The sequence below is a fragment of the Penicillium riverlandense genome, assembly GCF_028828495.1.
Source record: "Penicillium riverlandense strain IBT 135883 chromosome Unknown utg000007l_segment0_segment0, whole genome shotgun sequence".
Lineage (NCBI taxonomy): Eukaryota > Fungi > Ascomycota > Eurotiomycetes > Eurotiales > Aspergillaceae > Penicillium > Penicillium riverlandense.
In genome coordinates, this window is record NW_026643198.1 from 2,872,183 (window position 1) to 2,886,504 (window position 14,322).

Genomic DNA, 14,322 nt, shown 5'->3' on the forward strand with positions numbered 1-14,322 from the left:
AGGCTCATCGGTGTTCTATCAGCGTCGCATCTATCTCACGTATACATGGTGAAGGTGAAAGCTCCCTAGAATGAGAAAACTCCATTAAAAGCCTCTATTCTCAGGTCTAGATATAAGATGTAGCGCGAGAGGCATCAGGCAGTAGTCGTTTCCAGGAAGTATATGATGGATCCCAGGATTCAGCTATTGTACCTGGCTACTCAATTCTTTTGTCATATAATCCAAAAGAATTACAATAGGAGAAACAGCGCACATTTCTACAAATCTCAGTATCCGATTCAAGTTTTCTTTCACCTGTCGTATTCATTCCGCGGCACTGAGCAAATGCCGCAATTAATATAGGCAACGAGCGTCAATACAGTTTAGCTCACATTTACTCCACTGCTCACTCATTTTGCTATCATTTCCACAAATTTAAACCCTCTCCAATTCAAACTTCTCTTTGTCCTTAATCGAACTTTGAAATGTCTTAGCCTCCATCCAATTTTCCAACCTAGTGTTGAAAGACATACCCAAGTTGTCAAAGAATTCGAGTACCGCAGAGCTGGCCATACCGCGGTTCCTCCAAGTATTTAGGTTTGTAGCCGGTCTGCCTCAAATCTAATCGTGTGCTTGTCCGGCATATCTTCCGGGGCAGAAGTTGTATTCATCATCGTCCCAGAGGTCATTTTTTGCGGCCATAAGATGCTTCTGGGACTGCCAGTAGTTGCGGATGCGTAGTTTTATATTCCTCCACCACGAATACATAGTGACGTGGTCGAGGTGGAAAAATTATGTGCGTAGAGGCTTTGATCAAGGCGTGGAAGACTTGTAGGAAGGGTCCGCAGTAGAGTATATGGATCAACGAGTACAAGTTAATGGTGAGAGTTAATAAATGAAAAGCCGACTTTGCCAAGTTACTTAAGTAGTGGAATATTCACATGATGGCGTGTGATGTTGATAAAACACCGAGTCTCCATGATGCATTTGACATGAAAATACGCGTGGTACACGTTTACAACGTGCAGCTGTCTTGAAGGGGATGTATTACATTTACACCGATATACGTCATCGGATGTAATGGTCGGAGATGAGGCTCGCCAAAGCGCAGCGCGCCACCGCCTTCTCCGATCCGACCCTAGTCTCCGTCGTGAACGTCACGGTTTCCTTCCTCCGACTGGCAACAAACAGGCTTGATTCTAATCCATATTACCGGCATACATCGGATTTGAAAACCCTACGGGGGATAATTTCTGGGAACAATGAGTGGGAATATCTCAGCCCATAACCACTTGAGCCTACCTCCGATGCCAGAGTCGTATCGGCGGAAGCGAAAAGCCCTGAGCTGTGAAGATTGCCGACACTCCAAATTACGGTGTGATCGCAAGCAACCCTGTAGCTCTTGCAAGCGCCGTGGACGTGAAGCGTCCTGCTCATTCTGGGCCACTCCTAGTGTCGCGAGCGCTTCCACCAATGCTCATCGAACACCACCCAGGCCTCGGGCGTTAGACGTGCCACGGGTGAATCCTACCACATCTCAGTCCGACCCATCCAGGCAAGAAATTCCTGGTCGCTCGGGCATTCAACTCGAGCCTGTAAGGCCCGGAGAAGATCGAGATATTCCAGATAGCCACTGGGAAACAGTACTTGAACGACCAGTTCCTGAACCCGATCCAGTGGCGGTGCCCGATACCGCCTCTGCGTTTCCACTTGGTCTAGGCATGACACTCAAGTCTATTATCGAAAATCTACCGCCCCGGAATTGCTGTGACTACTTGGTGTCTCATTTTTTTATTCACATCTCCGCTTTATTTCCAATTCTTCATGGCCCGACATTCCAGAAGCAATACACTGCCTTCATGCAACAGCCCGATAAGGTCGATCTTTCCTGGTTGGCTTTGCTATTTACCATGTGCTCTTTAATACTAAACACCATGGAGCCGAGCGATCCCAGGCTGGCAGAATTATGGTCAAACAAGTCTCACTGCCAGGAACAGGAGATTGTGGCCAAGTCACGTCAGCTTCAGCAAATCGCAATGATTTGTCTTTCACAGGATCAATTCTTTATCCGACACAAACTCAGCACATTCGAAGCTTTGCTGATGGTTGTCTACAATCTTTCCCACAACGAGTCTGTCGATCAAGGGTGGGCCTTGCTAGGAATGGCATTGAACATTGGCATCGCGCTACGGTGCAACATTGATTCTCAGGATTATAACCCCATCGAGAGAGAAAGACGCCGGCGTTGCTGGGCGGGTCTTTTGTCCCTTCATACATACCAAGTGATCCTTTTCCGAGACGTCGACATGACGTTCCTTCTTGAGATTAAATCCACTCTGCCCGCGGATGTCAACGACTCTGATATCACGGAAGAAGGAGTTGGTGAAGCCTCAAGCAAGCCCACACAGATGTCTGTGATGATGTTCAAAGTTCGTCTTTTCCGGCTTTCCACCAAGATATGTCACCATATATCCAGTGCCTCACGTTTTGAGGTCGCATCATTGAACAAGTTTGACGCGGCGATAACAGAGGAGCAAAGACTATGGGACTCGACATATTTGAAAGACGGATCGCCTAGTATCCTGGATTCCACCTATTCTCATTGGTGTCTCTTACAAACGTATGCGCATCACCTGTACCTTCTTCTACATCGACCTTTTCATCACTCCCAATCCCCGAACTTCATATCTAGCTCTAGAGACAGATGCATCTCCTCTGGTCTCGCTTTGGTCGTTCTCCATCGACAACTCTACGAAGTTCCACTGCTTCGACATATTCTCTGGCTGCTAAATGGTGTGGCGAGCTTAAAAGCTCTCCACGCCGCTGTGGCACTCAATTCCTGCCTCCTTGATATGCCACCATCCTTTGAGTCTGAACCTTACCGGGTGGAGCTGGACAAGCTCGCTCTCCGCATGGAGGATCTCTCGAATCGAAGTGCAATATGCCGGAAGGCGCACCGGATACTTCGCCACCTACAGTAATTATGATTCTATCAAATGTAGTTGATATAGCTGACTTTCTTTCCAGAGCCCAGTCTGGTATAGAAAACCCACAACCGTCGAATCCGGAGACGCTGTTTGAAAGCACCTTTGAAGACTGGACCGATATGCGAGAATGGTTCGACGCTGACCTTTTTAACTGGGTACTGCAGAACTCTCCAACCTTCTACCTCTATCGACGCTAACTCTTCCAGAACCTGGACAACGTTTCCGACCTTTTCATATCTCAGGACTAAATTTTGTAAACTATTCGAGCACACATTTCCCCAGGTGGCAAAGAAGATGAGTCTGTGAACAGGTGTTTGAAACTGATCGATGAAGAATAATGTAGGAATGACTACGCATGAGCATAGTAGTGAAAGAGCGGAGCCCACTCGCTCTGTAATTTCTATTGCCCGATCTTGCCCGGCAGTGAATGCCATTAGACACCGTTAAACGCGTAAGAAGGCGTTAGAACGATGACTTGCAAGATTGATCGGAATTGAATACTTTCGTTAGATGCCTAAGTGATCATGTCGCTCACATTCGTTGCGCGAAATTAAATTTAGAGCCAAATAACCATTTACGGTAAATGCCTTTGAGGTACTATCTCAGTACGTCATTAATGACTCACTCTGGGTTTGGCTCCTTCCTTATGCAAGGTTTTGAAAGGGTCATTTCAGGCCTCAAACATGGGACAAACATATCATTCGCAAAGTTTCTCTCCCTTCATACCCCTGGGGCGAAAGAGGCCTAGACTATAGAAGAGTGGTTCTAGGTCACCAATGAGCTCCGATTTGCAATTGCTCCGATGCTCATGGATGGGAATAAATTTGTGGTGCTGATTAGCGAATATCTTTTGGACGGTGAACGCACTGGCCAAATTAACAGACGCGCTAGCCTCGTCCCTCCCTCCACAACCCCCCAAAAACGTCTATATAAAGCGACAATCCCACTGAGATAACATCTGTCGCTCCGTCCTCTCCAAACAAATATCCAGCCTAACCTTACGATCCCATATTCTTCCAAGCCTCCCGATATGGCGTCCATTAGACCTCCATTTACTTTCGAGACCGCAACACAGAAAGTCAAAGCCGCACAAGATCTGTGGAATACAAAGTAGACTGTCTTTCGACTGCGATGATTGTTTCGCTGACACACCTCCTAGGGAACCCCGAAAGGTTATCAATGCATACACGGCTGATTGTATCTGGCGAAATCGCACATCTTTTATGCAAGGATCGGACGCAATTCTGATTTTCCTCACGAAAAAGTGGGAGAAAGAGAAGTCTTATCGTCTACGAAAAGAGCTGTTTTCATTCACGGAAAATCGAATCGCTGTACAGTTTTGGTACGAATACCAGGATTCGGAGGATGATTCCAAATGGAAACGGTGCTATGGCTTGGAGGACTGGACTTTTCGTGGCGATGGAAAGATGTGCAAGCGAATGATGTCGGGTAATGACCTACTGCTGGGTCAGAATGGAGATGGAAGTTCACGATGGTTTTTAGACGGAATTGATGTTAACGAGGTGGAGATCAGTGACGAACATTGGTGAGAAGCGTGTGGTGATCAACATCATGGACAGCGTTGGATCTTTGAGCTATCGATCTGCCTAAATCTCGAATACTTGGAATTCTTTTATCTTAATTCTCATTCCGAATCATTTTCTCAGAACCTGTATAACAGCTTCCAGCTAACGGTCGCCACATTGATCCGGACTATGATAGCATCACAGCAAACCAGTGGAACGGTGTCAGTCGATTCTCCAAGGAACTATCACAAAATGGCCTATTACCGTAGATTAGAGTGTCCAATCAGATAATAAATTGGACGTTAACGGCGTTCGGGGTACCCGCTCATGTCTCCGGAGTTCGGCATACCCACTTCTGGACCCAAACAATAGATGTTCCAATTGAGCGGATAAACCAGATATATTCCAATTTTTTTTTTTTACATTATCAAACGCGATACCAAAATAGGCTAGATGTAATAAGCCATACTGTCACGATTTAGTGATTCATAATTCAAGACCATGGGTTATTAGCTTCGCAACTAGCTAGGTATGTACCTTGAGGTACCGGCGTAACATTAGTCGCGACCTCCGCGGCACAGATTGATCAGAAGGGCTTGGGCAATAGTTGCATCTACGAAATCCGTGTAATCGGTGTAATGTATCCCGTGTCTGAAAAATATGCCTTATCTCCGATCGGCCCATCTTTTCGCTAATCAGATCGGGAATTTTTACGTTGCTCGTGTGTGTATAGGAATTGTATTTAATAGGTCTGCCATAACCTTAAGACGACATCCCGCACATCTCTCATGATTCTGACTTTTCTAAGTGCACAATGATGCCAAACCAAATAACCGACGACCTTGAGAACAACCGCGCTGATCAGAGCATTTCTCCTGCCTATGATGCAGGGGCCCCGAATACGGATGTTCCTCCGGCTAATAAATCCGACGGAGGATATGGCTGGGTCTGTGTCGTTGCCATGCTTCTTATTACAGCCCACACGTGGGGAGTCAACGGGGTAAGTGTGGACCGACTTCGGAGCCGCTCACTTAATACTGATTTTTACTCTAATCTCAAGGCTTTCGGTGTTTACCTCGCACATTACCTCGACAGCAACACTTTCCCTGGGACATCTGAGCTTACATATTCTTTCATCGGTGGCTTATCTATCTCTCAGATCACATTTATTGCCCCTCTTGTCACAAAGTGTGTTCATACGTTTGGCACTAGACCTACACTATTGGTCGGCGTGGTGCTTGAAACTGGTGGATTGATTGCGGCTAGCTTTGCAACGAAAGTCTGGCACCTCTTTCTCACACAGGGTCTTCTCTTCGGATGGGGTTCGTCTTTTCTCTATGTTGGGGCAGTGGGTATAGTTCCCCAATGGTTTGAGAAGCGCAAAAGCGTCGCGAACGGAATCGCTGCTGGAGGAAGTGGACTTGGCGGGCTGATTTGGAGCCTGGCTACAAGCTCGATGATCCAAAACTTGGGTCTACCATGGGCCTTCCGGATAACTGCTATCTGCGTCTTTGTGGTCAACATCACTTGTGCTTTTTTGATGCGGGACCGAAACAGCGATCTCAAACCCAACCAACACTCCTTTGATTTATCGCTTTTCAAACGTTACGAATTTGTGCTGCTCGTCGGATGGGCCTATTTCAGCACTCTGGGATACACCATCATCCTATTTTCTCTTCCGGACAATGCTGTCAAAGTGGGACTTACCTCTCGACAGGGCGCTATCGTCGGGGCTTTGGCAAATCTTGGAATGGCCATTGGGCGGCCTACGATCGGGCTTTTGAGTGACTATGCTGGTCGAATAAACGTGGCAACGGGTGCTACTTTTCTTTCCGCTCTTTATTGTTTGTGTATCTGGACGTCAGGTAATTCTTATGCGGTGTTGATTGTCTTCGCTGTCCTTGGTGGTTCGGTATTTGGAACTTACTGGGCGGTTTGTTTACCCCTAATGTACCATTGGTGGTCTTTACTAACATGCACTACTAGACAATTGGACCTCTGCTCAATGAAGTTCTCGGCATTCGATTGCTTCCTGCCGCTCTGTCCATTGTCTGGACAGTGATTGTCCTTCCAACCACCTGTATGTTGCTGCCACCTCTCGGCATTTTTCAGCGCTAACGGATTGGATAGTTGCGGAGCCAATCGCTCTGGAACTTCGTCGCCGCCGCAGCCCTTACTACCTCGACGTTGAAGTGTTCTCTGGGTGTGTCTTTATCGCGGGAACCCTTTGCCTGCTCGCCTTGCGACAATGGAAAATCCGAATGTCGGACAGAGCACCCGACAAAGTGAATGGGAGCCCGGATAAGCCAACCCGGTTGAATTACTCAAAAATCGCCCGTGCGCTTTCTACTACGTTTACTCTGCGGAAAGTATAAGTCTGGCTGTTATTAGGTTAGCTAGCATACGAAGCAACTTACTTAAATGCCCATGAATAGAACCATGATAGAATTTTAGCTTTTCTTTCCAGAACCTACTTGCCCATCCGTGTAAAAGCCGTGCTTTCTAGAATTTCGAAGCCAGACGAGAAGCTCAGAGCTTCCAGGGAGTATGTGATTATCAGTGCAATGGGCCAATAAAGCCGAATGCTTGGTAAAACAGAAAAGATATATAACAGCAAATAATCGGGAGAAGTCAAGTGTATTGAATAAGACCTTACACCACTAATACCCCATGTGTGGGCTGTGGATCGTTAGCATCAGAATAACACAACCCCAGCCGTGGCCACCATCTGATCTGCTTCTATTCTGCAGAACTCTTGATTCTCACTCTCCTGGCTGATAGTATCGGATTTAAGGGGTTGTTTTTACGACACGACGGCAGTGAAAAGGGTACTGACCCTTGGCGACATCTACTGATTATTCATCCTGCCAGTCTAGAGTATTCTGGAAGTGTCTCAAATCTGGTGTCACTTATTTGGCAGCGGAGTCTTACGAGTAGGGCCAGGAATATTGACGTAGTCGCGATATTAGAGCTAGAACCCACGGGAACGGGTGCGGTCCATCTCTGAAGGAATCTTTGCATACAAATTTGAAGACCCCATACGCGTCGGGAAATGGCGGTAGGGAACAAACATGGGATACTTTGTCGGTCTGAGGAGAGAAAGCCTGACGTCCGATGAAGATCGCAGAAACCGATGGGCCAGCTCCATTTTTCCGAGAAATAATTTCCCCAGCAATCCCCGATGCTCGATATAGCTGCCAGGACCTCTCCAAGCACAAACAAAATTACAGTCCAATCAATGGATCTTAATTCAGTTTTGTGGGTGAACCTCCAATGTCCGTGGAGATTCCATGTAGCGACACGAAGGGGTGGTTATGCTCCAGGCATACGGAGATAGCTATGTCAGTCGGCCCATCGGAGATACGGTGCGCGAGAAACTATTAGTACCTCTCCTTTCAACCAATCAGGTTTTCATCCGACGGGTATAAAAACCGACGATATCTCACCTCCCTTGTTCGTTTCGGCTCGAAAATGCGAGACGAGCACTCCAATAAAGCTGGACATCTCCCCCCCCCCCCCCCCCCCCCCCCCCCAACCCAAAAAAAAGGTTACAAGACATCTGTCATTGACGTAGATCTTGCCGAATGTTTTCTTGAGGATATGAAACTTCTTAGTCAGGAAGAAGAAGACGCCCATTACCAGTAAGTCTGGGATCGAAGTTACCTGTGCATTCTATTTCCCACCTACAATGACTGACTCATTTACAGTGAGGTTTTGAAAGGTGGCACAATTTGTGGTGTTGCAGGCCTCGTAGGTGGCCTGGCGGGGGTTATGGCCGCCAGTCGTCGCTTCACCCGTTTCCGATCCTTACCCATACAATTCAGAGGATACATAGTCACATCGTGCGGGACATTCCTGGCCATAGTGGGCGCAGACCATGGGTCACGAGTCTTCGAATTACGGCATAACCCCCTAATGTCGTCCCACATCGAGCACGACAGGTGGCTACAAGAAAGTCGCCATTCTCACCAGGCGGGTACTGAACGCTTACTTGAGTGGGTCTACCATGAAAAATACAAAATTTTAGGTGCGGCGTGGGTGTTCAGTATCTCTGGTTCACTCGTCATGCTAGGCCGAAATCGGTACTTGACTAGCCGGCAAAAGATGGTACAAGCTCGTGTTTATGCCCAGGGGTTGACTATTGGCATCATATGTGTCGCAGCGGCATTCGAGAGGCGAGTTCAGAGCAAAGAAGAGGGGCCGATTCGACGAAATCAGACAAATGGAAGAAGTACAGTTGTTGGGACTCCTATTGGACACCGTGGTAGCCTAGAGAGCGACCATATTTGGAAGGAGATGGTTTCTCGCGAGTATGAGGGACTGAAAAGAAGGGAAAGAGAGAAGTAAAAAAGCGATCGTCAAAGGACACTTGTGGATGAAAGCAGCCAAAAGTCGAGTAAACGTCATGGTGGAGATTGTGAACCATTGGAGATCAATTCACTATCTCAGGCATTGTAAAGGCCAAGGTTACAGTTACCGAAGTTTCTAGTCGATGATCACTACCCCAATATAGACTACTAAATTGTTATTGGCAGTCACCTGACAATGCTTATGCCGTTGGACGCGAACGAAGCCCCATAACGGTAATCTTCGCTGATAAATTAAGGACAGATGGACGACAAATCCCAGCATCAACCACAGATACGAGAATTAAGGGCAACAATTTTGATGCAAGGCCGCGAGGTGCTGTTCCGGACGCGGTATTTGGTGGGACAAATGAGTTGGCAACGAGTCAGACTATATCAAAGGACAAAGTGTATTTTAGTTTCATGAGAGCATTGTCACGATGCATCTCCGGCGAGTTGCATAATCTTGATGTTGAGATGGCGACTGACTTGTGGGAAAATGGTAAATAACATTGAAAATTCCAGCAAAAATTGGCTGACGAAGGCGCCGTAGACTCGCGCAAGATTTAACTCCTCCTGCTTTCACACTGCAAAATATTTTCCATTCAAAATCACTTTAAATACCGTGCACTACGCCGTGTGCAGATTTGTTTCACCTTTTATGATACATAGCATCGAAGTTTCAAATTTCTGAAAAAGTCCCCTTTTGATGACCCTATTCTAAAAAGTCGAAACGGGAGAATTTCATAGTTCATACCTATGGAAGCACACGTACAGCCTTACTTGAATAATAAGACCGTGCCCACCTTGGTCGAGTCGCTCATCATATGCGCTAGCCCATAATGAGCCTCTTCTAGCCCGAGAATATTTGTCACTAATTCCAAGACTGTTACCCGAGCTCTGAACATACTTCAGAGCAGGTACAAGTTTACTCAAGAAATAGAAACCTTAGGCTTGTTAATTATCCTTCCAGGACAGCACTCTTTGGTAAGACCCCCAATATACGTTTTCCTTGGATTGTACATAAAGCCTTATCATCGGCGAAGCCAAAGCTAATTATGAATAACCATCGTTTATGTCTGCTCAGGCCATCAACATTCACCAGACCATGCGGACGAACCCATCCTGAATAGATCAACGACACTAGTTCATTTGAAGTTCTGTCATTCAAGGATAAGCCATTTTTGAATCCTTATGACTAAAAGCAAATCCTTGAAAAAGAGAAGAAGAGAAGAATGTGCATTTGCTCACTGGACAACGTCATTCAACATTGCATCTAAGTAATCTCTGACTCTCTCACAACAGGCGTGGTTGCCATATTCTCGAGGGGCGATCCAGCGAAGAATAGACAAAAATGAATTCAAGATCGGCGTAATTCTGCACAGATATGAGGTTTCTACCAAGCCATTATCACCCTGCGACTGTGGAGAGCTAGATAGAACAATTTCGGCGCAGGGGTAACCGTAGTACAAAGCCTGCGTACATCCTATTAGCATAAGTGCCAACTGCACATTCTTTCTACTTACAATTGAAGAAAAGTCCCTGGAAAACTCAGCCACATGAGTGCGGCACTCCCAAATTTTGCACAACGCGGAAATAAGGTGCAATGAACTCTGGAAGAGTTCCTCGATGTCACACAAGGAGTGTCGGAATCGTAGCTTACAGAGCAGAAAGTGACTGAAGAGGAAGTCCATATAAAGATGAAACCGTAGACGAGTGCAATAGTCCTCTATGCTGGGCATAATGCTGGCATCATATCGCATATAGCCTGGCGCGCATTCCCAAATATTATCGAGTCGCTTAGAAATATCGCTATGAGTATTTAATTAGGCGCAGCAGATTAAGAAAGCCTAGTGGTATAAAGCTTACCTTAAATGTACTCGGTTGCAGTTAGAGAAAGTAGACGCGTCTAGAATCTCTGCTCTCAAAATAGCTAACTGGAAACGAAATCGAATGACAGAACCGCGACTCGGGACCTCGGCTAAGCGCCGTCCGGTATGGGGCACCTGATATAAGACAGAGTCGTCCAACAACGAAGAAGACTCCGTGATTTCGTCCGACAGGTCAAGAGGCAGGCTCAGATCACGTCTTCTGTGGTCGATAAGACGGCGGTGGCCGGTAAAAGTCGAAAGCTTCACTTCCAGAGAAAACACCATGGCGAAGCAAAGTCGTCGCCATTGATGTAGAAAATGTGGTAATCTTTGAGATTGCTGGAATTCTTCAGCAGATAACATTCGCGCTAGCTCAGTCATTTGAGCCTCAGCCTGGGGACTCGTCTCACCAAGAACACTCGTGAGAAACAGAATGTTGTTATACAGGAATGAAATCATCATTTCATTTGGAGAGGTACAGCTTTTGCAAAATTCGAGACAGAGGTTGCTTGTGTCGAGCAATAACGCTATCAAGTCTTGCTTTCTCCAGTGGTATCCATCTTCGGATTGTAAGATGGGGTCTGAATTGAAGTACCCCATGAGAGCAACTCCTGTCATCGAAATAAAACATCCTATCGCTTCCCATCTCATGGATTGACCAGTAAAGAGAGCGATGTAATGACTATATGTCATTATTGAGTCAGTCATCAGAGGACTCATCGTGTGCATGAAGATCTGACTGGACCGAATCTCTGCCAAATCAGCTGACATGGCAGAAAGTTCCAAAACAGAATGGCTAATTGCTCGCATTGCAACTTCAGGCAAAATCGTCTCCTGATTTCGACAACAGTAGGCATCTATAAGCTCCCGACATATTGGGTGGCTCTGTAAGAAGTTGATAATTTGACCTCCGGACCGGAAATTTCCTAACAAAGCTGGATTTGACCCAAGCGGCTGATTGTGGAGTCCGAAGGCACAAGTCGAGCTGTCAGAGAAACTGTCCTCAAGTCTGCGATTGGAAAAAGAGGAGGACTGGGGTGCAGTATGGTCCGTATATTGACCAAGGTTGGCTGAGGATGTTTCATTGGCTTGTGAAATACGTTGACTGATATTTCCATAAAATTAGTTCTCGGGAGGGACGGAAAGGCGAGGCCGAAACGAGCATAAATCAACGAGATTATACTTACTGCATTCCAATGTTGTGATCTTGATCATTGACGTACCCTGGCATCAGATGGAAGCATTTCATGTTGAGTGCCCTGCAACTTGCGCAGGCGGCGGAACATGAATCTTCGCTTTGCTCGGCAGATATGAGGCAAGATGACCAAGGTGTCAATTTTAAACGGGTTGGCCTGATATTATGTAATTTTGGTCACAAGTTGCTCCAATACCGGGCCTAATTGACTTTATTGAAGCATAGGGGCAACGCTCGTGAGCAAACGGTCACGAGAGGCAATAATATTCAAAGGAAGCGTAAAGTGTTTCGAGTACGCTTTTACCAACGCCGAATTAGCTTGGTATGGATGTCTGTCTAGTTATAATTGAATTTGGAACGCAATACTGTGCCTTCCTGCGTCTAGAGCGAACAGCTTACGAGATTGAATTTCATGCATCGGAGATGTTGGCCTGGAAAAGTGGAACCCTCGTTTTCTCCGATCACTTAACTCCGATTTATGTCAACTCCGATCTTTATCACCCTGTTCCGATTGATGTCCCAGATACCAACAACAGGTTCAAGTCAACAATGTTAAAGGTTTCACTGCTCTTTCCTGACTGCGAGTGACCAGAATCGACCAAGCTCCTTACTTTCTTCTTTCTTCGACTCGTAAACATACACTTTCATACAACCTTTATACATCCATTTTGGCTTTCAAGCGTGTATAACTATGCCATTGCAAATGAAAATTCTGGTCAACAAGGGGATATTCCTCCCAGGAACTCAAGAAGACCCTCTTCCTCTCCTTATTGGTCAAAATAAATTAAGTGGTATTGTCTCACTTGGAAGCAACGGCCCAACATTTGGCTCGCTGAGAATAATCCTGGAAGGTATTTATGTCCAAATTTTACATTGTCCTACCGGGTAATTATTTCTTTACAGGTGATTTAATAAACCAAATTTGGGTTGAATCTGAACACACGTATAAGATCAGTACAAATGGACAACGAGTGAGAGATAATTATTAAATCACCGAAACAATCGTCTTTGCTGACAATTTCGGGGGAAGCTATTTTCCTTGGTCCAGGAAAGCAGAGCTTCTACAACGGGAATTACTTCTAGTGCTCAGGATGTATCAGTCCCTTTTGCGTTCGACATTCCTGACCAGATTCTGCCACCATACGGCTCCGCATTTTCGACATTTGATACTCCACCCTCAACTTGCATCCGTCACACAAGAGACACAAAGTCGGACCCGGTCCCGTACGCACATTGCTATGTTTCCTATCGAATTCGATCCCAGGCCATTCTAGAGGGTGATATTGTAGGGGAGGTGGTAACGCCGTTTAAGGTCTATGCAACCTCAGATGCTCAACCGCCTCTCTGTTTTGATGACTTTCCAGGCGAATATCGTCTCTTTGATCGTCGAACGATGTCTTCCTTTTTTGGCTTAAAGAAGTATGCTCAAATGACAGCCGAGGCGCTGGAGCCGCAACCAATATTTCTGACCGATCCTCATCCGTCAACTACCCTTAGTGTCCACTTGAAATTATGCAAGCTGCGACGACAACTTCGACCGGATGACATTCCAAAACGTAGCTTTGGTGAATGCTCCATTATCATCAAGTCAGAAACATACTTTTCTGTCACTCCGCACCCTCACGTCCCGACCTCATCTGAAGTCACCGACTCACATGATATGGCGGAATCCTCCTCAGTTCACTTTCGACGAAAGTACAAAGTCGTACTCTCGCCCTGGAAATATGCTGAACACACCAAGTCTGGTAATTTGAACTCTCTACTTGCTGCCATGACAGTTACGTATTGTTGGGCCGTGTCTAATTCACTTTCAGAATGTCATACAGGCTGCCGTGGGGGAATTCGAAGGGAAGCTGATGCACAACTTACTATTGATTGTGGAAATTTGCAATTCCCTCCACCAACTTTTCTCTCTCCATGGATATCTCGCAAATACGTTATCTATTTGTCGCTCAGCCTTGACACCTACCCAGGTCAAGAGCTTCACCTGCGCATACCCGTCCAGGTACTTTACTGATTGTGAAAGCTGGGGAGTCTTAACCATGATACGAGTCTCAATATGCTTATCTCTAAACGCCTACTCTTGTCTTCAATCCTCCTCTCATATTGTTAACTTGATCCTCAACACCCAACATATATTGAGAAGCAGAGTTGCAAATTTCTTTGTAGTTAATTGATGAAGCTCAATAATCTAACATAGTCGCATATCAGTAGTGAGCCAACGAAAGTGAATTAATGTCGCTTTTTAGAAGGATCTATGAAACATTTAATCATTCCAAAACAATAAGTAAGCTTAGAGTACAATGCGGTAATTTATGAGAGTACCTAGGAACCCGAGCATTCAATATTAAACGACATCTACTCTCCACTTATTAAAAGCGAGTATCTCATGATCTACAAAACCAGGCGCTGTCATTA

The 14,322-nt window shown here is 45.9% G+C and overlaps 4 protein-coding genes across 4 annotated transcripts; all 4 read left to right on the plus strand.

Moving 5' to 3' along the window:
• Positions 1-1,286: 1,286 nt before the first annotated feature.
• N7474_008747 (uncharacterized protein) lies at positions 1,287-3,163 on the plus strand (the record flags this gene model as incomplete). Its single annotated transcript, XM_057200157.1, has 2 exons — positions 1,287-2,956; positions 3,007-3,163. 2 exons carry the CDS (start codon positions 1,287-1,289, stop codon positions 3,161-3,163), a joined length of 1,827 nt encoding a protein of 608 aa, XP_057050858.1.
• Positions 3,164-3,996: 833 nt separating this feature from the next.
• N7474_008748 (nuclear transport factor 2 family protein) lies at positions 3,997-4,516 on the plus strand (the record flags this gene model as incomplete). Its single annotated transcript, XM_057200158.1, has 2 exons — positions 3,997-4,076; positions 4,126-4,516. 2 exons carry the CDS (start codon positions 3,997-3,999, stop codon positions 4,514-4,516), a joined length of 471 nt encoding a protein of 156 aa, XP_057050859.1.
• Positions 4,517-5,306: 790 nt separating this feature from the next.
• On the plus strand, positions 5,307-6,867 carry N7474_008749 (uncharacterized protein; the record flags this gene model as incomplete). Its single annotated transcript, XM_057200159.1, has 4 exons — positions 5,307-5,492; positions 5,553-6,425; positions 6,479-6,572; positions 6,623-6,867. The coding sequence occupies 4 exons, from the start codon at positions 5,307-5,309 to the stop codon at positions 6,865-6,867; spliced, it is 1,398 nt and encodes a 465-aa protein (XP_057050860.1).
• A 1,096-nt stretch (positions 6,868-7,963) lies between these two features.
• Positions 7,964-8,839, plus strand: N7474_008750 (HIG1 domain-containing protein; the record flags this gene model as incomplete). Its single annotated transcript, XM_057200160.1, has 2 exons — positions 7,964-8,133; positions 8,200-8,839. The coding sequence occupies 2 exons, from the start codon at positions 7,964-7,966 to the stop codon at positions 8,837-8,839; spliced, it is 810 nt and encodes a 269-aa protein (XP_057050861.1).
• Positions 8,840-14,322: the final 5,483 nt, after the last annotated feature.